The sequence below is a fragment of the Mobula hypostoma genome, chromosome 4 (genome assembly GCF_963921235.1).
Source record: "Mobula hypostoma chromosome 4, sMobHyp1.1, whole genome shotgun sequence".
Taxonomy (NCBI): domain Eukaryota; kingdom Metazoa; phylum Chordata; class Chondrichthyes; order Myliobatiformes; family Myliobatidae; genus Mobula; species Mobula hypostoma.
This window is the reverse complement of record NC_086100.1, coordinates 81,026,633-81,049,433: the sequence shown is the minus strand read 5'-3', so window position 1 is coordinate 81,049,433 and position 22,801 is coordinate 81,026,633. Positions and strand designations below refer to the sequence as shown.

The 22,801-nt window shown below is 41.5% G+C and overlaps 1 protein-coding gene across 2 annotated transcripts in view; it reads right to left on the bottom strand.

Moving 5' to 3' along the window:
- Positions 1 to 22,801, bottom strand: part of uggt1 (UDP-glucose glycoprotein glucosyltransferase 1) — a 171,753-nt gene that overhangs the window by 72,926 nt on the left and 76,026 nt on the right. For both annotated transcript variants that reach the window (XM_063046046.1, XM_063046047.1), the window contains 3 exons: positions 15,429 to 15,635; positions 10,824 to 10,955; positions 8,011 to 8,138 (listed from right to left, as the gene is read on the bottom strand). In XM_063046046.1, the coding sequence (XP_062902116.1) occupies positions 8,011 to 8,138; positions 10,824 to 10,955; positions 15,429 to 15,635 (467 nt within the window). The remainder of the gene's footprint in view (positions 1 to 8,010; positions 8,139 to 10,823; positions 10,956 to 15,428; positions 15,636 to 22,801) is intronic.

Sequence of the window (22,801 nt, the reverse complement as noted above, 5' to 3'; positions counted from 1 at the left end):
CATTTAAATAATAATCTGCTCTTCTATTATTCCTTTCAAAGTGGATGATCTCGCATTTACCAATGTTGTATTCCATCTGCCAGACCTTGGCCCACTCACTGAACCTATCTATATCCCTCTGCAGACTCCCCACATCCTCTGTACAATTTGCTTTTCCACTCAGTTTAGGGTCATCAGCAAATTTTGCTATGCTACACTCAGTCCCCTCTTCCAAATCATCAATGTAAATGGTAAACAGCTACGGGCCCAGCACCGACCCCTACGGCACCCCACTCACCACTGACTGCCAACCGGAGAAACACCCAATGGTACCAACTCTCTGCCTTCTATTAGTTAACCAATCCACAATCTATGTCAATACACTTCCTCTGACTCCATGCATCTATATCTTATTTATAAATCTCTTGTGCGGCACCTTATCCAATGCCTTCTGGAAATCCAAGTATACGACATCGATCTGTTCCCCTCTACCCACTGCACTCATTATCTCCTCAAAGAACTCCAGTAAGTTTGTCAAACAGGACCTGCCCTTTCTGAATCCATGTTGCGTCTGTCTAATGGAACTTTCTAAATGTTTTGCTATTTCTTCCTTAATGACAGCTTCAAGCATTTTCCCAAAAACAGTAAAGGAGAACAATTATTACTCCAGATCCAATGAAGCACAAACAAAAGAGAAAGAACACAATATTTAAAAACACAACAAATATAAATACATAAGATAGCCTATCTACACAGGTCGATGGGGTGTATGGGGCGTCAGGGAGGGGTAGCACCTCATGTTGCATCCTTTTCAAAGCGTTTGCCCACCTCTGGTCCCCACCTGGCACTCAGCTCTCACCTGTAGCTCCCTGTAGCTGTTTGCTTGTGACAGCAGCCACACCCCGGGCAACAGCTTTGACAAGCCGGCTAAACCAGGTGAGGGTAGCCGACGGGTCTTAAACCCTCGGTGAGATAGGGAGTTGTCTATCCCAGCATGTGAAGACAGACTCCAGCTGACTGAGTGGATGAGACAAATGGTAGGTCCAACAGTCAAGAAAGCGGTCTCTGTAAGCTTCGTGGAACGCGTAGAGTAGGACAAGACACAGAAGATGTCCTGGTCATCCACTGCGCCTAGTCCCATCTCCAGCCATCTCGACTCTGTCTTGCCACTGGATCCAGATGGGAATTGGGAAGAGAGAGTGAGGCTGATGCTGCGCAACTCTCCCTCACTTAAATCTAAATCAAGCACTAGTCTGGACACCATCATAAACAGCCGGCTGGTGGCGCAGTGACATCAGCGCCGGACTCCAGAGCAAAGGAACCCGAGTTCGAATCTAGTCCAGCCGCTCCTGGGCAAGCTTTCCATCCGTGTGGGTTGAGTGTCGAGCTAGCAACTCAACCTCGTAAAAAGTACTAATGGTGTCGAGGTCTTCATTGATGACGATGGACAAACCTTATACATAGATTGACTATATGTAGATAAAGTGATGCCAGGCTGTATATAAGGTGACTGACAGGAAATAATAAAGTAGTGGTGGAGTTAGTGGGTGGAGGTGTTGATCAGCCTTACTACTTGGGGAAAGTAACTGTTTCAGTTTCTGATGGTCCTTACGTGCATGCTATGTAGGCTCCTCCTTGTTCGGAGTAGATCAAATAATCCATGAGCAGGGTGTATAGGATCCTTCATGATGTTACTGGCTCATTTCTGGCAGCTTTCTGTATATATATCCTTGATGGTGGATAGGTTGGTCCAGTGATGTGTTGGGCATTTTGACTACCCGCTGTACAGCCTTCCTAGCCACCGCAATGTAGTTTCCGTACCAAGCAGTGATGCATCTTGTCGGGATACTCTCCAAAGCGTGTCTGTAAAATGACACGAGTATGGATGTGTGAAGTCCGGCTTTCTTCAGCCACAAAAGTAGAGGTATTAGTGAGCTTTCTTTGACTGTGTAGGATGTGTTCTGGGACCATGAGATTTTGTGTGTGATGTGCACTCCCAGGAGTTTAAAACTGCTTGCAGTTTCCATTGTTGTGATGCCAACATAAATGGGGGTGCGAGTTCTCCTGAAATCAGTAACCATCTACTTTCTCTTGAAAACATTAATGAAGAGATTATTTGCCTGGCACAAGGCCTTGAGCTCTTCCACCTCTCTGTAGGCTGTCTCATCGTTGTTAGTGATGAGTCCAACCTCTGGCATATCATTAGCGAACTTGACAATGTGATTGCTCGGATGTTTGGCTGTGCAGTCATGTGGGCAGAGTGTGCAGCAATGAGCTCAGCACACAGCCCTAGGGGGCAACCGTGTTGAGGATGATGGGGAGCAAGGCATGGCAATGCATCCTGACTATCTGAGGTCCGTTCATTAGGAAGTCCAACATCCAGTTGAACAGTGGTGTATTTAGAACGAGTAGGAGTATGTTCACGAGGTCTGTGGGACAATAGTGTTGAATGCCAATCTGAAATCCAGAAATGGCCATCTGACATAAGTGTCCTTATTTTTTAAGTGTGTCAGAGCCAGGTGCATGACAGATGCTATGTTGGTAAGTATATTGGTGAGTGTCCAATGTGGCAAGAATGAAGGTTTTGATAGGTGCCTTTATCAGTTATTCAAATCATTTCATGATTATTGGCATCTGTGCCACTGGGCAGTAGTCTTTTAGTTCTGAAGGTGTAGAGTTCTTTGGTACAGGGATGATGCTAGCTGATTTGCGTGGGCAGCAGCCTGGATGAGTGAAATGTTGAAAATGTTTGTGAAGACCTCAGTGAGCTGGTGGGCAAACTTTGAGTGCTCGGCCTGGGGTGTTGTCTGGCACAGCCACCTTAAGGGTGTTGACTCTCCAGAGCCCTTCTCTGTTTCTGTTACAAACAGTGGCTGCTTACCTGGGAAGGGAGTAGTTTTCATGCTTAGTGTTGTGTTGCATGCTTTGAAGTGTGCATAGAAGTTGCTTAGAGCATCAGAGAGGGAGGTATCACGGGTAAGTTGACGTTGATTTTCCTTGCATAGTCAGTACTGCCCTTAATACCCAGCCACATACACCAGGGACCATTATCAAACAGGTGTTACTGAATTTTTTGCATGTTGGCAGTCTTTGCCCTCTTGATGCCCAAGATGAGATTTCTCCTGGAGCTCTTAGAGTTGTTCTGTCACTGGTCTTGAAGGCAGCATCCAGGCATTTAGTAGGGAGTGCAGCTCTGCATACAGTCAGAGCTTCAGGTTGGGCCATGAGATGATTGTTCTTGAAGTATCAATGTCATCTACACACTTACTGATGTAGCTGGTGATAGGTGAGGCATATTCCTTGAAGTCTGTACCTTCTTTGTTTGTGGTGGCCTTCTTGAACATCTGCCACTTGGTCCGTTCAAAACAGTCCTGAAGCATAGAGATTGCCTCATTAGGCCACATAGTGATGGTCCTCTTGACTGGTTTCTCCATTTTCAGCATAATGCTAGGATTAACATTATGGAGATATGGTCAGAAAGGCCAAGATGAGAGCATGGGATGGCTTTGTAAGTATTGTAAAAACTCTTTGTATAAACACGGTCCCGTCTGTTTGTTCCCCTAGTGGCCATGGTGATGAGTTGGTGAAATTTGGATAAAATGCCTTACAGGTTAACATGAATGAAATCTCCTACAAGTATGAAGGGACAGTTCGGATGCTTGTTTTGTAGAGACCTGAAGATACTGTAAAGCTCTCCCAGTGCATTCTTGGCATTCGCTCACAGGGGGGATGTAGATAGTGGTGATGAACATAACAGTAAACTCCCTGAGCAGGTAATATGGCAGTCGTTTAATTAGACACACAGATTCCACCTCCTTTGGATTTCCCTGACAAGGAGTTCCTTTCTTCGTAGAACAAAGTCATCCTACCAAGTGGAAATGCAGAGTCAGGCATGTTGTTTAGCCACGTTTTAGTGAAAACCAGAATGCAGCAGTATCTCATCTCTTTCTGTGTGTTCATTCTCAATCTCAGCAAGTCCATTTTATTATCTAGCAAGTGGATGTTGGACACGAAAAGTGATGGTTTTGCTGGTCTGGTTGGCTCAGCTCACTGTCTCACTAGTGTCCGGCTCTCTTACGGCATTTCTGCTTCCTCTCACACTGCCTCTACCTGACACTTCTTCGGCTGAGTTGCTCAGCCAGGCCTGGTGTCTGTAGAATCCCTATTCTGCTGAGCACCGCTATTAACTCCGCTGCCGGAAGATTAAATGTAATTTTGTATAAGAGTTCAGTGGCGCTGTATTCGTGGAACTTTGGACAAATGAAATTCCTGACTAGAAACCTTAAAACACTGCCTAAGAGTTTAAAGCTAGCACCATTATTGGGAGCTGGAGTAGTTGCTGCTGCGTCCCTGCAAGCCACCATCATCACTTGCTAAACTTGGGACACAATCAGACACATTGGGTTTGGGCTTTGAAGCAAGGATTAGGAAACTCTGAGCATGGGGGTGGGGCACGAACCTGTTACTCACTTGGTGGCAACAGTAGTCAGATTTGTATCTGAATTGGAAAAACTGGGAGCACAATGGATTAAGCCAATTAGTTTAAGGTGTGTACAGTCGTTTCTCAATCATCCAAGAACTATACAAACAATCAAGACATGGTCAAGGACTGAGAAGCATTTTGTAGCTACAACTGACAGAGAGTGCATTTGGAAAATGGGAAATACAGTGGCATGTAAAAGCTTGGGCACCCCGGTCAAAATTTGTTACTGTGAATAGCTAAGCGAGTAAAAGATGACCTGATTTCCAAAAGGCATGAAGTTAAAGATGACACATTTCTTTAATATTTTAAGCAAGATTACTTTTTTATTTCCATCTAAAGATTCAAAATAGCAAAAAAAGAAAAGGGCCCGAAGCAAAAGTTTGGGCACCCTGCATGGTCATTATTTAGTAACACCCCCTTTGGCAAGTATCACAGCTTATAAACGCTTTCTGTAGCCAGCTAAGTGTCTTTCAATTCTTGTTTGGGGGATTTTGGCCCACTCTTCCTTGCAAAAGCTTCTAGTTCTGTGAGACTCTTGGGCCATCTTGCATGCACTGCTCTTTTGAGATCTATCCACAGATTTTCGATGATGTTTAGGTCAAGGGACTGTGAGGACCATGGCAAAATCTTCAGCTTGTGCCTCTTGAGGTAGTCCATTGTGGATCTTGAGGTGTGTTTAGGATCATTATCCTGTTGTAGAAGCCATCCTCTTTTCATCTTCGGCTTTTTTACAGACGTTGTGATGTTTGCTTCCAGAATTTGCTGGTATTTAATTGAATTCATTCTTCCCTCTACCAGTGAAATGTTTCCCATGCCACTGGCTGCAACACAAGCCCAAAGGATGATCGATCCACCCCTGTGCTTAACAGTTGGAGAGATGTCCTTTTCATGAAATTCTGCACCATCTTTTCCTCCAAACATACCTTTGCTCATTGCGGCCAAAAAGCTCTATTTTAACTTCATCAGTCCACAGGACTTGTTTCCAAAATGCATCAGGCTTGTTTAGATGTTCCTTTGCAAACTTCTGATGCTGAGTTTTGTGGTGAGGACACAGGGAAGGTTTTCTTCTGATGACTCTTCCATGAAGGTCATATTTGTGCAGGTGTCGCTGCACAGTAGAACAGAGCACCATCACTCCAGAGTCTGCTAAATCTTCCTGAAGGTCTTCTGCAGTCAAATGGGGGTTCTGATTTGCCTTTCTAGCAATCCTACGAGCAATTCTCTCGGAAAGTTTTCTTGGTCTTCCAGACCTCAACTTGACCTCCACCATTCCTGTTAACTTCCATTTCTTAATTACATTACAAACTGAGGAAACGGCTACCTGAAAACACTTTGCTAACTTCTTATAGCCTTCTCCTGCTCTGTGGGCATCATTTATTTTAATTTTCAGAGTGCCAGGCAGCAGCTTAGAGGAGCCCATGGCTACTGATTGTTGGGACAAGGTTTGAGGAGTCAGGGAATTTATAAAGCTTTGAAAGTTGCATAACCTGGCCTTTCCTAACGATGACTGTGAACAAGCCATAGCCCTAACAAGCTAATTAAGGTCTGAGACCTTGGTAAAAGGTATCTGAGAGCTCAAATCTCTTGGGATGCCCAAACTTTTGCGTGGTGCTCCATTCCTTTTTTTCACTCTAAAATTATACAAAACAAAAATAATACGCTAACCTTGCTTAAAATGTTGAAAAGAATATTTAATCTTTAACTCTATGACCTTTGGAGATCAGTTCATCTTCTACTCACTTAACTATTCACAGTAACAGAAATTTTGACCGGGGTGCCCAAACTTTTGCATGCAACTGTAGATTGAGCTAAACTGTTTAAATATTGAATAGAGATGCCCCATACAAGCACTGAGGGCAAGGCAGATGCTTGCAACAGTAAGGTGTTCAGGAATACTAGAAGGTGTGGTGGGTTTTTGCAAATAACACTATTGATGGAAACAGATATGAGTGGGATCATTGAGGATATGGAATTGGATTTAAAAAAATAGTAAAGAAAAATCCAATTCAAGTCTAGACCAAAAGACTAAGAGTGGCCAGGAAACAGAACTGAGCACTAATGCAATTTAGGAAAATGATATAACAAATTCAACAGTGCACAAAACAATTAACCACTGCGAAGAGTAGCAAATACATAAAAATGTATGAGAAATGTTCCATGGAGAAAAGGATATGAAAATTATCTCAGATGGAGAATAGGCCACAATTACCAGATGGACAGCCACAGTTCTAATTTTAATGAAACTATCATATCTCTCAGGAGATCCTCATTTTCCAGATGCAATGCCTTGAAATATTGAAATACTTAGGTTTTACATTTTTAAGCCTTCCTCACTCACAGCTTGTGTGCTCGATCAAAGACCATCAAAGTCTGCCAAAATGACCTGTAAAGATTTCTTTTGGGCTTTTCCCAAAAATACTAGTTCTGGAAAATTTGTAAGAATTCTGTCTCCTTTTCAACTATTCTATTTCCATCTCTCCTCTTATTTACTTTAGCTTCATGTCTTTTCTTTATATCAAACCCTCCATTTCTCACTTTCCAGGCTTCTTTTAAACTTTAATATTAAATTGTCACCGTATGGGTGTTAACTGATTTTAGCCCATTTCCAGCACTGGTCACTTCATTTTGCTTTAACTGTATTGGGAAACACTCAGCATGGGTCAGCCAGCAGAGGAACACTCAATCGCAGACACCTTCACAAACTTGCTTCAGGCTCCTTGTCACAACAACACCTTTCCCACCCCAGATCTTCAAGTCAGTCCATCACTTCAGATTTCTGCATTACCCGTTAGTTTTGTTTCCACTGTTTTTTGCTCCCAACTATAACTACTCAGGACTGTTGAGACTGCAGATGATGTACAACTACAGTCATGCTACGGAACATGCTGGAAGGTCAGAACTTTAAAACAGAAGATAGCTTGAACCATATTGCAATGACTGAAATAGGGTAGAGGCATTACAAACTTGACAATACTTTGCTGACCATCAGCCCATATGGATTTAATAAAACATCCTTTTACTTGTTGTCAACATAGCTCTATCACTAAAGACTTAAAATAAGTTAACTATAACAAGATTCAAGATTGTTTAATGTCATTTCCAGTACGCAAGTGTAAAGGAGAATGAAATAATTGTTACTCCGGATCTGATGCAGCACAAGGAAAAATCTTAATAAGATAAAAACACAATAATAAAAAATAGACTAATTATAAATACATAAGACAGCTTTTATATTGATAGATTGATATTATGTCCATAAAGTATATATACATGTAAACTATATTTACATCTCTACATTTCTATGCCGAGGAACTGATTTCAATCGTTATTTATAATAAACATAGTGAACAATTTGAAAGTAATTGCATGGGGTTCAATGAAATACCTAATTCAATGAGACAAGTCTCACAAAATTCAAAATTAAGGATAGATATTAATATTCCACTACAAATTTTCAACCAAGGGATTTTTAATTTTAAAATACCCAAAATAACTAACTTGGAAAGAATGACTTTAAAATGGCTAATATAATGATCAAAATCACTCACGAATCTTCTTCAATGGACAGCATTTGCACCTTCATTTTGATCTTCTCTGCTGCCTCAGAAGCAATACTCTCCAGCAGGTGGAAGTCATTCTGATTGAAGATTTCATTTTCTTCCAGAGGACCAACAATCTATCAAGGTTTTAAAGTTAAACTTAGGTTTGGCCACTCAATGGATAATGACTACTGACATCTTTGATATACAAGTTTCCACTGATTAAATAATACCATGCTTTTATCTGTGCCCTAAGATGTCAATAGTTTAAAAAGCTTCAATTGAAGCTTGATGCTGAGATAAAAAGGCTCAAATTTTTTCACTTTGACTGAAGACAGGTGGGAAATGAAAATAAATGAGGAAAATGGATTTTCTTTTATTCTTTCAGACAAAAATGACAGTAGAAAACTTTTCGCTCCTAAACCTACAATTATTGCTTACTTTTTTTTTTACAAATTCTTGGTCATGTTTAACAGTACTTTTGTTTCAAAATCATTATTTCATAATTTCTGATTTCTACTTGCTGCACATAAGCATTCTCTCCATTAAACAGTGTTTAATGCTTCACTCTCTGACAGAGCTTTGTGCTTGGTATTCCATCCAAAAGTTGAGCAGCATAAATTATTTCCTTTAGACAGCTGCATTACTTTCAAGAGTGCAGGAAATTGTAAAGTCTTGCTGTGTAAATCTTTACAGCACATGGCAGTATACTAAGTAAACTTATAGTAATGGAAAACCAATCAGAGTCATATAGTTGAGATGTTTGGAGGGCTCACTAGGACAGCAAAGATTATTTTATTTTACCAACCACTATAGTTCAACATGATGGAGTACTAGCAGATATCTCAGTGCGCAGTCCAAGAAGAAAAATAGATACACAGTTTAGAAAACAAGGGGAAAGTAGACAGTTGGGACAGAGAACTGATAGCATGAATGAAAAAGGACAAACCCGAAAAAAATCTGCAGGTGCTGGAAATACAAGCAACGCACACAAAATGCTGGAGAAACTCAGCAGGCCAGGCAGCATCTATGAAGAAGAGTAAACAGTGACATTTCGGGCTGAAACCCTTAACCAGGACTGGAAAAACAGATGAGAAGTCAGAGTAAGAAGATGGGGGAGGAGGGAAGGAAGAAGTACAAGGTAGTAGGTGATAGGTGAAACCAGGCAGGGGTGAAGTAAAGAGTTGGGAAGTTGATTGGTAAAAGAGATAAAAAGCTGGAGAAGGGGGAATCTGATAGGAGACAGTAGAAGACTATGGAAGAAAGGGAAGGGGTAGGAGCACCAGGGTGAGGTGATGGGCAGGTAAGGAGCTAAGGTGGGCGAGGGAAATGGCAATGGGGAATGGTGAAGGGGGGGAGAAGCAATTACCAGAAGTTCAAGAAATCGATGTCCATGCTACCAGGTTGGAGGCTACCCAGACGGAATATAAGGTGTTGCTCCTCCAACCTGAGTGTGGCCTCATTGCAGCAGTAGAGGAGGCCATGGACTGACAGGTTGGAATGGGAATGGAAAATTGAATTGAAATGAGTGGCCACTGGAATATCCAGCTTTTTCTGGTGGATGGAATGAAAAAACAATTACAAAAGCAAGGAGTGAGCCATAGAAAGACAGGAAAAATATTCATTTCAGGTTTCCAGAGATTGGGGTGCCATGTTTGAATGACTGTTCACTAATGGAGGAACATGGCAGGTGTTCAGGAGGTGTGGAGAATGCATGAAGTAATAGAAGGCAGACAACACCAATGCATGCCAAAGGATTTGCTATAATATAGTGATAGTCATTCAGCGCACACACAGGCCCGTCAGCCCACTGAGTCTGCACTGACCATCAAACACCCATTTATATTAATCCTATTTTATTCTCCCTACGTTACCATCGACACCCCCCCATGAGATTCTACACACTGGAGGCAATTTATAGCAGCCAACTAACTTACCAACCTTGTAATAATCTTAATCCAGTTCTGGAATTACGCACAGAATACAGATGGAACTTTCTGTGAATGGAGTCAGGAGGAATGAGGAATGTATTATAGGAAGGAACAGGGACTGTACCGATTTTTTAACAAAATGAATTTTATCAGAAGAGATAAGGTTTAAACTAGTCAAGTTTTAGTTGAATGAGGGCATGAAAGCAGCTTTTGGTAAAGAAAGGAAATAAATTGGAATAGGAGGAATCAATTGTCTATTCTGGCACCAGATTAAAAGTGGGATAGGAGGATTATGTTTGAGTCCTAATGGTTTCAGAGACTGAGATTACATTCTTACAAACTTCTCTTAGACAGTAGCCAAGCAGCTTATTGAAACTAAAGTTGGAGAAGCAGCCAGAGACCAGGGTTTCTCATGCGGGGTTCCGCAAGAGCTCGCTGGGGTTCTGCGAGAGGTGATAAAAAATATTATTTCTTTAAACCTTGAGTATCGTTTGCCTTAAGAGTTTTGAAAATTTATGAAAGAGGAAGAAAAATTAATTTCAAGAAAGGTAAGCTAAGTTTACTAACTTTTCTTTAAGAAAGGTTGGCTAAAGATTCATTCTCTACTCAAAAGAGCATTGACAATTATTTTTGGATTATTTTATCTACAACTTACTGATCACTATAATGTACCGTGAGCTGTAGATATAGAATTTTTACACAGGGGTTTCCTGAGACCTGAAATTATTTCAAGGGTTCCTCCAGGTCAAACAGGATTGAGAAAGGCTGCACTGGAATGTTGAACACTCGAATACACTGGTAATTTAAGAACAGCATTGGGTTTTAATGATGTGCTAAGTATCAGATAAGAATCTGAACACCTCAGTCAACTAAAAGCAACAAAATACTTACTCGTCCATTACTGATGATAGCATTCTGTCCTTTGTTCAATTTCACTACATCCTTACAGAAAGAACTGTGTGACAAAATGAAATCCAGACTGACACTCTCAAACATCTCTTTGAAAGCTGCATTTTCCATACCCTAAAGAAAGCAAATGAAAAAACAGTCAAGCAATCAGAGGCAAATTAAAAGAAAGAGAAACATAAGATGCAGAATTATAGCACATCCCATGTTCTGCTAAAATCAGAACCAGAATCAGAATCGGAATCAGTCATGTCTCATGAAATGTGTTGTTTTGTGAATACATAATAAAAAAACCTATAAATTACAATAAGAAATATATATTTTTAAATTAAATAACTCGTGCAAAAACAGACCAAAAAAAAGGGAAAAATATATTGTATTGTCTGTTGAGAAATCTGATGGTGGTGGGAAAGAAGCTGTTGCTCAAATGTTGAGTATGTGTCTCCATGCTCTGGTACCTGTTCCTAGTTGGTAGCAATTAAGATGACAAATCCTGGGTGATGCGGGGTCCTTAATGATGGATGCTGCCTTTTTGAGGCATTGCCTTTCGAAGGTGTCCTCGATACCAGGGAGACTATTGCCTTAATGGAGTTCGCAGAGTTTACAAATTTTTGCAGCATTTTCCAATCCTGTGCCGTGGCACCTCCATACCAAACGGTGATGCAACCAGTTAGAATGCCCCCCACAGTACATCTGTAATTTGTAAGTCTTTGGTTTCATACCAAGTCTTCTCAAACTCCTAATGAAATAAAGCCTCTGCCGTGCTTTGTTTGTAATTGCATCAATGGGTTCAGTCCAGGTTAGATCTTCAGAGATGTTGACACCCAGAACATGAAACCGTTCATCCTTTCCATTGTTGATTCCTCGATGAGGACTGGTGTGTGTTCCCTCAACATCCCCTTCCTGAAGTCCACAATCAATTCCTTGATCTGAATGACATTGAGTACAAGGTTTATGTTGCGACACCGCCCAACTAGCCGATCTCTCGCTCCTGTACGCCTCCTTGCCACCATCTGAAATTCTGCCAGCAATATGTGCAAGTTTATTGATAGCCATGGATGCAGAGGGAATAGAGAAGTGGGGTAAGTGTATTCTTGAGGTGTGCCAGTGTTGACTGTCAGCGAGGAAGAGATGGTATTTCCGACCTGCACTGACTGTGGTCTTCCAGTGATGAAGTCAAGGATCCAGTTGTAGAGGGAGATACAGATGCAGAACGGAGGGTACGATGGTGTTGCACACTGAGCTGTAATCAATAAACAGCAGCCTGACAGTTATTGCTATTGTCCAGGTGATCATAGGTTGGATGGAGAGCCAGTGAGATTGTATCTGCCATAGGCCTATTGTGGCAATAGGCAAATTGCAGCAGGTCCAGCAGGAGTTGATTCTGGCCATCACCAACCTCTCAAAGCACTTCATCTCAGTAGGTGACAGTGCAACTGGACGATAGTCATTCAGGCAGTTCACCCCGCACTTCTTGGGCACTGGTATTGACTGCCACCCTTTTGAAGCATGAGAGATTGAAGATGCTCTTGAACAGTCCCACCAGTCAGTTGGCACAAGTTTTCAGTGCCTAACCGGTGTACCATCTGAGCTGACATGCATCTGATTCCAATTCTAACTTCTATCAGAATTGGTTTTCACTCTTAAAATAGTCTTCTGTAGGCCTGTATAGTTCAAGAACACCAATCCTGAATGCCACCGATGTGCTTAGCCATACAGTTGTGGGTGTAGAGAGAGTAAAGCAATAGGTTAAGCACGTATACTTGAGGTGTGCCAATGTTGATTGCCAGTGAGGATTTCCAGGTTTTGGAGCTTGTTCATTAGTACTGAAAATATGCTGGAGTTGAATACTGAGCTATAATCAACAAACAGCAGCTGGTTTTGCTGTTGTCCAGTCATTCAAGGACGAGTTGAAAGCCAGTGAGATTGCATCTGCTGCAGACCTATTGTGGCAGTAGGCAAATTGCAGTGGATCAGGTGCTTACTTCGGAAACAATTGATTCTGGCCATGATCAACTTCTCAGAGTAGATATGAGTGCAACCTGGCAACAGTTGTTGAAGCAGCTCACTCTGCTGTTCTTGGGCAATCATATGATTGCTACTCTTTTGAAATAGACGGGAACCTCTGACTGCAGCAGTTAGGACAGGTGTCCTTGAGAACTCCTGCCATTTGGTTGGCACAGGTTTTCAGTGCCCTACCAGGTACAGCTTCAGGGTATGACACCTTACGAGGATTCACCTTCTCTGAAGATGTTCTGACGTCAGCCTCTGAGGCAGAGATCACAGGGTCACTGGATGCCGCAGGGATGTGCACAGGTGTAGTTTTATTCTCCCTTTCAAAGTGTGCATAAAAGGCATTGAGCTCACCTGGGACTGAAGCAGCAGAGCCATTCACTACATTAGGTTTTACCTTGTAGAAAGTAACGGCCTGCAAGTCCTGCCAGAGCTGATGAAAATCCAATTCTGTCTCTAACTTCAATAGGAATTGTTTTCTCACTCTTAAAATAGCCTTCCACATAGGTCGTACTTGGACTTTTTGTATAGTTCTGGATCACCAGTCTTGAATGCCCATAGCAGACCGTGAATTTCATGTTTCATCCACGGCTTTTGGTTTGGGTATGTCCAGTATGTTCTCAAAAGGCACACACTCATCCCCACAGGTCTTGATGAAGTCGGTGACAAATGCAGCATATTCATTCATATTCGAAGATGGATACCTGAATATTGTCCAGTCCACTGACTCAAAGCAGTCAGTCCTGTGAATGCTTCCTCTGCCTCCCTTGACCATACCTCAGTCCTCACCACTGATGCTGTCCTTAATCTCTCTCTATACACTGGGAGTAGAAGTCAGTCAAGTGATCGGATTTTCCAAAGTGCGAGCATGGTAAACATTCTTGATGGTGGTATAACAGTGGTTAGCTGTGTTGGTTCCTCTGGTCCACAGGCTATGGGTTAGTGGTAGTTGTTCAGAGACTTCTTCAAGCTGGCCTGGTTGAAATCCCCTGCAATGATAGGGAAGGCATCAGGGTGCACAGTTTCATGACAGTGCTCAGCTTCTCCAGTGCTTGCCTGACAATGACCAGAGGTGGAATGTACACTACTAACAGCTGAAAACTCTGGCAGAGAATGATTTTTAGGTAGTCATTACTGAAATAAAATACCATGCTTTCTTTTATTCTGCTTGCAAGAATCTTGGACTACTGAGTGCAATCTCGATATACCCTACTTGAAAACACGCCTGTAAGAGTAATGCCAAATTAAGAAATATGTGAACAGACCTAGAGCACATTTGGATTAAGATGTTTGCTGGGTGTGCAATGCCCTCTATTGTCTATCTCTATTGATGTCCGTACTTGAACCACAGTTGCTAAGGGCCATCTTCTCCTTTCCTGTAATTCATTGAATGATCCTTTGGTATTTCTCCATTAAACATTCGCAGATCATATGTTTATTTCATTACTGTGTCCTCATCTACTGGACTAATTAGAAATTCCATCTTCATGACAGAAATAACATCACTTCTGTAATCAGATACTGACAATTTAGCCAGCAGTCAGAGACTAATGGAAAGCTGACAGCAAACAATCTGCAAATACAGGAGAAACATCGCTTCCAATAATGGATACAGATCTGCAGCAGTCAGATGGGAAGTGTCTGAGCCCACTGTGTAATACATATATACACATTCTGTAGCACAAAAATCATGATTGTGATTCGTGGATAATTGCAGCAAAATATTAACTTTAGAATCCATATTTGACAGAAGTGATAGGGCTCAAAATTTTAATGCACACTCTATTCAGAAAATTAACTTGAAGAACCATATACAGTATATTATGTTTTACAGAATAACAACACTCATCAGCTCAATCAAACACATCCTGGAAAAGGTATATATTACTGTGTGTACAAAAAAGGCATTATCAAATGGTACGAAATTCTGAATTCAAGTATTAATTAAAATTGTTTCTAGTTTAGTTGGGTCTTGTATTTAGTCCCAGACATTTTTCCACCACAAAATGGAATTCCAGCATAAAGCACATAAGCACTTCTTCACTATATATTTTTGTGAAGAGAAAAACATAGATCTTTTGCACATTAATCAACATGTCATCATTAGAAATTCACATCATCGTAACTCCAGACAGCATTGATGCAATGCTGGTTAATATGAAGATTATACAACAAATTTCACACCTTAAAATGCAAAAGTTAAGAAAAGATCATAAATTGAGAAACTGAGGAATTTAGCTTCATCCATAAGGCAGTACACTCTTATAAATAAATGATACACTTTAATTTAAGTGCCATCAAGCAAAGAGGGCCTGTAGATGGCAGCAGCACTGTGGGGATGAAAAACAGGGAGTTAAATGGCCTTTTAATTGAGAGCCATACAAGTGTGCCATTGCTGGCAAGTGGGCAATATAAATAAGGAATCATATACAATAATCTCACAATGTACTTCGAGCATTGAAGACCCTATTTTGAAACCACAAAACAGTTTGCCAAAGAAGATCAAGCAACTGGTCAACCAAAGCAAATGGAAGGATAGTGCTAACTTGTTTCACATTACTGAGAAAAATCACTTACTCCTACAGCAAATTCCATGATGTCTGTCCCTTCAGCCAATGCTTTTGCAGTTTCTTCTTTTGTCAATTTTGTGATGAAGTTCTTAGCATTGTTCACGCTCTGTGTGTTAAGCGCAGCCCAGATAGCTCTAGCAATAACAGTATTCTCTTGGGTGGGTTCATTGCTTGGATTGTTTATCAATCCAATTCTTAAGTTATTGCTGGATTTCTGAAAAGCAACAAATAAACACATCAAAGGTAGTACAAAAATAGTTAACTTGAATTTTCAAACTTCGGAACCAAAAATGGTGAATGACAAATAAGTAAAATGCATCCACAATATTGAAAGGAACAGATATTAAATGATGACTGTCTTCTGTTTTGAAGTACTGAAAGAAGATTGTACGAGAAATATTAGTCAAAAGAAAGTTAAGTGAAGTTTGGCAATCTAAAAATTCAATTGCATAACATTTTTTCAGTGCTTCGAAAGCAAGAAGCAATTTCACCCTCCTCCCCCCCCCCCCCATAGGCATATGCTATAAAGACCATTTCAAATATAAAACTAGAAAATACGAGAAAACCTCAGCAGGTCAGGCAGTTTCTGTGGTAAGACAAGTAGACCAAAAATGCTAATGGTTTCTTTTTCAACAAATACTGCCTAACCCCAAGATTTTCCAGCACTTTCTGCTCATTTCAGATTTCCAACATCCTCAGTTTTTAAGTGACCATTTTACATCTGATTTATATCACTTTGGAAACTTAAGATTTGTAGGTGTAAGTCAACCTTGCACTCTGTTTAGCTGCATGGAGTAGACATAGAGTTTATAGGTTCATGATTCGTCAGGGCATCAAGGGCTACGCACGAGAAGGCTGTGACTCTTCGCTTTCAATACCAGCTGCTCATCTGACACTACAGCACAGTCACAATCCTCCATGCTATCACCACCAGCTGCAACAAAACACAAGAAACTCTGCAGATGCTGGAAATCCAAAGCAACACAGACAAAATGCTGGAGGAAATCAGCAGGCCAGGCAGCATCTATGGAAAAAAGTAAACAGTCGATGTTTCAGGCCGAGACCCTTCTACAGGACTGAAGGAAAAAAAGAAGTCAGCATAAGAAGGTGGGGGGATGGAAAGTAGTACAAGGTGGTAGGTGATAGGTGAACCGAGAGAAGGGGAAGGCGTTAAGTAAGGAACTGTTAAGTTGATTGGTGAAAGAGATAAAGGGCTGGAGAAGGGCGATCAGAAGGGAGAAGACAGAAGACAGATGAAGTGAAGGAGCAGGAGCACCAGAGGGAGGTGATGGATAGGTAAGGAGATAAGGTGAGAGAGGGATGGGAGAGATGGAGGCAGAGAAATCAAAACAGGGGAGTGAGGTGTTAAAAATGAACTAAGTAAACCTGAAGGCAGTATTTAAGTTGGAGGCATAGTTAATGAAGTCAATGAGCTCAGTATGGGTGCAGGAAGCAGCCACAATGCAACATGGGTGCAGGAAACAGCCCATCAATATAGCATAGGAAGAGCTGGGGTGCGATACCAGTAACACACATAAAAGTTGCTGGTGAACGCAGCAGGCCAGGCAGCATCTCTAGGAAGAGGTACAGTCGACGTTTCAGACCGAGACCCTTCGTCAGGACTAACTGAAGGAAGAGTGAGTAAGGGATTTGAAAGTTGGAGGGGGAGGGGGAGATCCAAAATGATAGGAGAAGACAGGAGGGGGAGGGATGGAGCCAAGAGCTGGACAGGTGATAGGCAAAAGGGATACGAGAGGATCATGGGACAGGAGGTCCGGGAAGAAAGACGGGGGGAGGGGGGTCCCAGAGGATGGGCAAGGGGCACAGCCAAAGGGACAGAGGGAGAAAAAGGAGAGCGAGAGAAAGAATGTTGTGTGCTATACCAGTGTAGGCTTGGAACCTGGACTGTTCCATGTAGCCAACAAAAGGGCAGCCATTGCTGGGACCCATGCAAGTGCCTATGGCTACACCTTTGGTTTGAAGGAAGTGGGACTCCTTCAGCCGCTCCCACTTCCTGTACATCAGTGAGACCCAACGTAGATTGGGAGACCGCTTCGCCGAGCACCTACGTTCTGTCTGCCAAAAAAAAACAGGATCTCCCAGCAGCCACCTGTATCAGTTCACTTCCCATTCCTATATGTCAGTCTCCTTTACTGCTGCGATGAGGATACACTTAGGCTGGAGGTGCAACACCTTATATTCTATCTGGGTAGCCTCCAACTTGTTGGCATGAATATCGATTTCTCAAACTTTCGGCAATTGCACTCCTCCCCCCTCAACAGTCCCCTTTTCTGTTTCCTTCTCTTACCTTATCTCCTTACCTGCCCATCACCTCCCTCTGGTGCTCCTCATCCTTCCATAGTGTTCTATCCTGTTCTATCAGAGTCACCACTCTCCAGCCCTTTATCTCTTCCATCAATCAACTTCCCAGCTCCTTACTTCATCAACCCCCCGCCCGTTTCACCTATCAACTAGCACCTTGTACTTCTTCCTTCCCTTCCCCCCTCCAACCTTCTTACTCTGACTTCTCCTCTTCCTTTCCAGTCCTGATGAAGGGTCTCAGCCCAAAACACTGACCATTTACTCTTTTCCTCTAGATGCTGCCTAGCCTGCTAAGTTCCACCAGCATTTTGTGTATATGTATATGTACAAAAGGTGACCATCTAGGCTTTCTTTTTATCCTAAGAATATAGTTCAGCCCCATTTTCATACTAAGTTCTGCTCAGTGATTAAATTGTCAAACAAATGTTAACAACTGCAAGCGCAAGCCAAAGGAACTTAGTAATTATCACAAATGCCTACTCAATTGAGTTCTCAAAATCAGCTGTGTGCTGGAGAAGCACAGCCAAGATCGTGCATTTCCCAGTCACTGGGGAAATTATAGCACAAACACCATCTGTACTAAGAGCTTTCATTGTATAAAAACAGGAGACAGTCAAGAATGAAACGCATCAATTTGTAAAGGCGCACATAATCTTGGGTTATAAAGGAAAAAAAAATTCTCCCACAAAATTCAATACAAATTCCTTAGCTATTTCCTTCAATACTATAGCTCCTCCTCTACTTCAGAGACAAAATGCTATAAAAATAGTCAGAAGGCAGGTAAGACCATTAATAGGGAACAAAGTGTGCATAATTCAACAGGTGCAGAAAATAAGCATGCAATATTTATTAATCACCTGCAGACATATGTCTGCAGTTTAGATATACAGATGCTCTGATTAGATGCATACCATCGACAAGATACTTGGATTAGCCATCACCATACTGATTGGATGGCGTGAGAATTCTTTCTTTTGCAACTTAAAGTGAAGATACCCAGGATATATTATACTTGCAATCATTTCTTAGTGAAATCTCACCAATCTCAAAATTAAACAAAGCACATTCTGTTGCAATCTCTGCTCACATGTTAGGCACACATTCAATGATGTCTTTTTATTGTCTTTCTTCCCATACAGCAGAAAATGTAACTCAAAGCTTCCCGATTCAACTGCCATGGAATATTCTCACTCTAACCAGCACATCATGCTAGTTTATTGCTTTAAAGGGTATTTCAAGGTTCACTTCATTAATACTGAGACCTGACTGAGCAGCTGCAAAACATACAACAGCCCTTCTAAAGTAATCAATGCATATATAATAGGGGATGTTTTCTCCAACCTTCTGCAGCTGAGAAACCCATTCACTGAGTGCTTCAGTGCCTGACTTCCATCACTCAGAGTATTGCTACAAGTCAATTAAGAGTGGTTCAGGAATCTTGCAGCAACAGGTAAAGACATAACCATCAATGAACAGTTTTCACTTGTAAAGGTAGGTATTATTCAGATATGGCTTTATTAGGAGATAAGACAGGACCAATTTTTCAAAGAGGAAACAAAACTCATTGATGTGGGCAGTATGATTGATGTAGTCTACAAGGACTTCAATAAGACCTTTAAGGTCTCATTTGGGAAGCCAAAAAGGTTAGAGCCCATGGGATCCAATCAAATTAGCAAACTCACTTGGTAATAGGCGGCAGTAGGGTTACTCGTGTAATTGAAAGGCTGTGATCAGTGGTGTGCCATAGCAATCCTTACTGTTTGCTAGATACATTTAATGACACTGTGAATAAAAAATGTGTGATTAGCAGTTCACTGCTCACACGAAAATTGACAGTGAAGTGGATTGCCTTAGGGTACAGGATGATATTGATTATTTGGTAAGGTAGAGCATCTTTGTAAGTGTAAAAGAGGACTAATAAAGGTTAAGATTTACACAATGAATACTAGGTTCCTTATGAAGCATGGGACCATATCAGATGCTTCCAGCTTTATCCTTAACCAATGCTACATTCCAGTCTATACAGTGGATCAAAAAACCCTCAAGATGGAGAGCCAGGTCAGGAGAGCTGGGCTGAGCCATTTCTCTTTGAAACAATGTACACAGGAATCCCTCAAATCCGTCCCATTAAGCATTCTTGCTCTGAAATCCTCATTCTTGTTTTCTGACTGCATGTTAGTCAGTATGATGCTGGGGGGTAGGGTGGGAGGAAAATCTTAGAACCCTGCGCTTCAGTCTTACCTGAAATGTATCCCAATGACCATGTTTTCTGACACAATGGAGGCCGCCCAAAGTTCCAGCTGCTATAACCTGCCTTCTGGGTGGTCTGTCCTGTCAAGTCTGCCTGTGCTGTCTAAGGTTCATAGTATTGCTAATTCAGCTAAATGCCTTAAGAGTATGTTACTTACTACAGTAGTTTCTACTGAAGTTTTCAGCTATAGAAGATCAGATGTTGAGTATGCACAGTACTGTACAAGTCTTAGGCACGTAAAAAAAATCTGTAAAGCAAAGGTGCTTTCAAAAATACTGAAAAGTTTCTAAATCTTAAAAAAATACTACATGTAAACAGTAAAAACCCAAGTCAAATCAATATTTGGTAAGAACTTCCTTTGCTTTTAAAACTGCATTAATTCTCTTTGGTACACTGTTGTGCTGTTTTAGAAGAAAATCAGCTGGTAGGTTGTTCCAAGCATTTTGAAGAACTTGCCACAGTTCTCCTGCAGACTTTTACTGTCTCACTTCCTTCTGTCTCTCCAGATAATCCCAGAATGCTCCGATGATGTTGAAATCAGGGCTCTGTGGAGGACATATTATCTGAAACTATATAAAAACTCTAGGGTGCCTAAGAGTTTTGCTTAGTACAGTAAACATGTCACTGTCAACAGTCAGAAAAGTATTGCTTTTCTCTGGCTTCATGTCAAGCCACTTCCTTCCGGGTAATACTAGCATGGATAGATGATTGGCTGCTTGGCAGGAGGCATGAGTGAGAATAAAGTGAGAATCTGGTTGGATGCTGGTGACTAGTGGAGTTCTGCAAGCGTTGGTGTTGAGACCTCTTCTTTTTACATTATATGCCAATGATTTGGATGGCAAAATTGATGGCTTTGCAGCCAAGTTTGCAGACGATATGAAGATATATGTAGGGGCAGGTGGTGTGGAGGAAACAGGGAGGCTGCAGAAGGACTTCGACACATTAGGAGAATGAGCAAAGAAGTGGCAGACGGAATAAAGTGTTGGGAAGTGTATGGTCATGCACTTTTGTAGAAGGAACAAGAGCGTAGCCTATTTTCTAAATGTATAGAAAATTAAAATATCTGAGGTGCAAAGAGTATTGGGAGTCCTCTTGCAGGATTCCCCAAAGGTTAACTTGTAGGTTAAGTCAGTGGTGAGGAAGGCAAATGTAATGTTCGCATTCATTTCATGAGGACTAAAATACAAAAGCATGGATGTAATGCTGTGGCTTTATATGGTATTTCTGAAGCTTCGCTTGGGAGTATTGAGAACTGTTTTGAGCCCCTTATCTAAGAAAGGATGTGCAGACATTGGACAGGGTTCAGAGGAGGTTCACAAGAATGACTCTGGCAATGAAAGGGTTATCAGATGAGGAGCATTTGGTAGCTCTGGACCTGTGCTTGCTGGAACTTACAAGATTGAAGGGTATTCTCATTGAAACCTATTGAATGTCGAAAGGCCTAGATAGGGTGGATGTGGAGTGGATGTTTCTTATAGTGGAAGAGTCCAGGACTAGAGGACACAGCCTCAGAATAGAGGGATGTCCGTTTATAATGAAGCTGATGAGGAATTTCTTTAGCCAGAGAGTGGTGAATCTGTGGAATTTACTGCTACAAGAAAATGTGGAGACTAAGTCATTGGGTGTATTTTATGTGGAGGTTGATAGGTCCTTGATTAGTCAGGGCGTGGAAGGCTACAGGAAGAAAGCAGGAGAATGGGGATGAGAGCAAAAATGAATCAGCCATGATGAAATGGCAGAGCAGACTCAATGGGCCAAATGGTCAAATTCTGCCCCTATCACTTATGGTCCTATGGTAATCCTAATGCTGTCCAAAGCAGGTCTCTAAATGCATCACTTTCCCTCTTACAACCTATGACCCCACAAATAAGACCTCCATCTTGGCAGGTATTTCATGATCCAGAACTTCCCAATCCCTTCTCTGAAATTCAAATAATTCTCACCCCTTGCTCAAAATCACAGTAGCGTAGTGGTTACTACAATGCTTTACAGTACCAATGACCCGGGTTCAATTCTTGCTTATAAGGAGTTTGTACGTTCTCCCTGTAACCACATGGGTTTTCTCTGGGTGCTCTGGTCTCCTTCTACAGTCCAAAGACTTTCTGTTGGTAGGGAAATTGGTCATCATAAATGGTCCTGTGATTAGGCTAGGATTAAATCGGGGGTTGCAGGGCAGCATGGCTCAAAGGGCCAAGAAGGGTCTATTCCACACTGTATCTCAATAAAAAAATCACCATCTTCTCAAAGGCAGACAAACTTATGTTCTTGGTATCGTCTAGCATGGCCAATGTACCTCTTGTGAGTAGTTTCCTCCATTGATTACTGCACAGGTCAAGGGCAAGAACATCCTCCCAATGAGCCCTGTCCTGGTGAGAACCACTCAGGTTATGTTTTGGTGTTTCTTTGTAGGTGTAGATGATCTAAAATCTATTTCTTAAGTCTTTTTGCCCAATTTTGTGTCTTTCTTTGAGATGAATCCAGAGTGTCAGAATAGTAATCACAACAAAGTTATAATACAATAATTGGTGATACCCAATCTTCATAGTAATAAATTCCTACAAATTTTCTCTTTTCCTCTCTTAAGGCACAAATTAAGAAAGAACATAATGATGACAGTTAGCTCTTGGTATCAGTGAACTTCTGAAGATTGCCACAAAGAAGTATTATATGAAGAGCACTGTGCTCCCATTACACTTGTATTTGTAGTGCTTTGTGAAATAATCATTCAGTTATCCTTCCAAAGTACCGCCACACTAGAGCCAATTGGAGCAATCCTTTGTTTCATAACTGCAGCCTGAATATCAAAC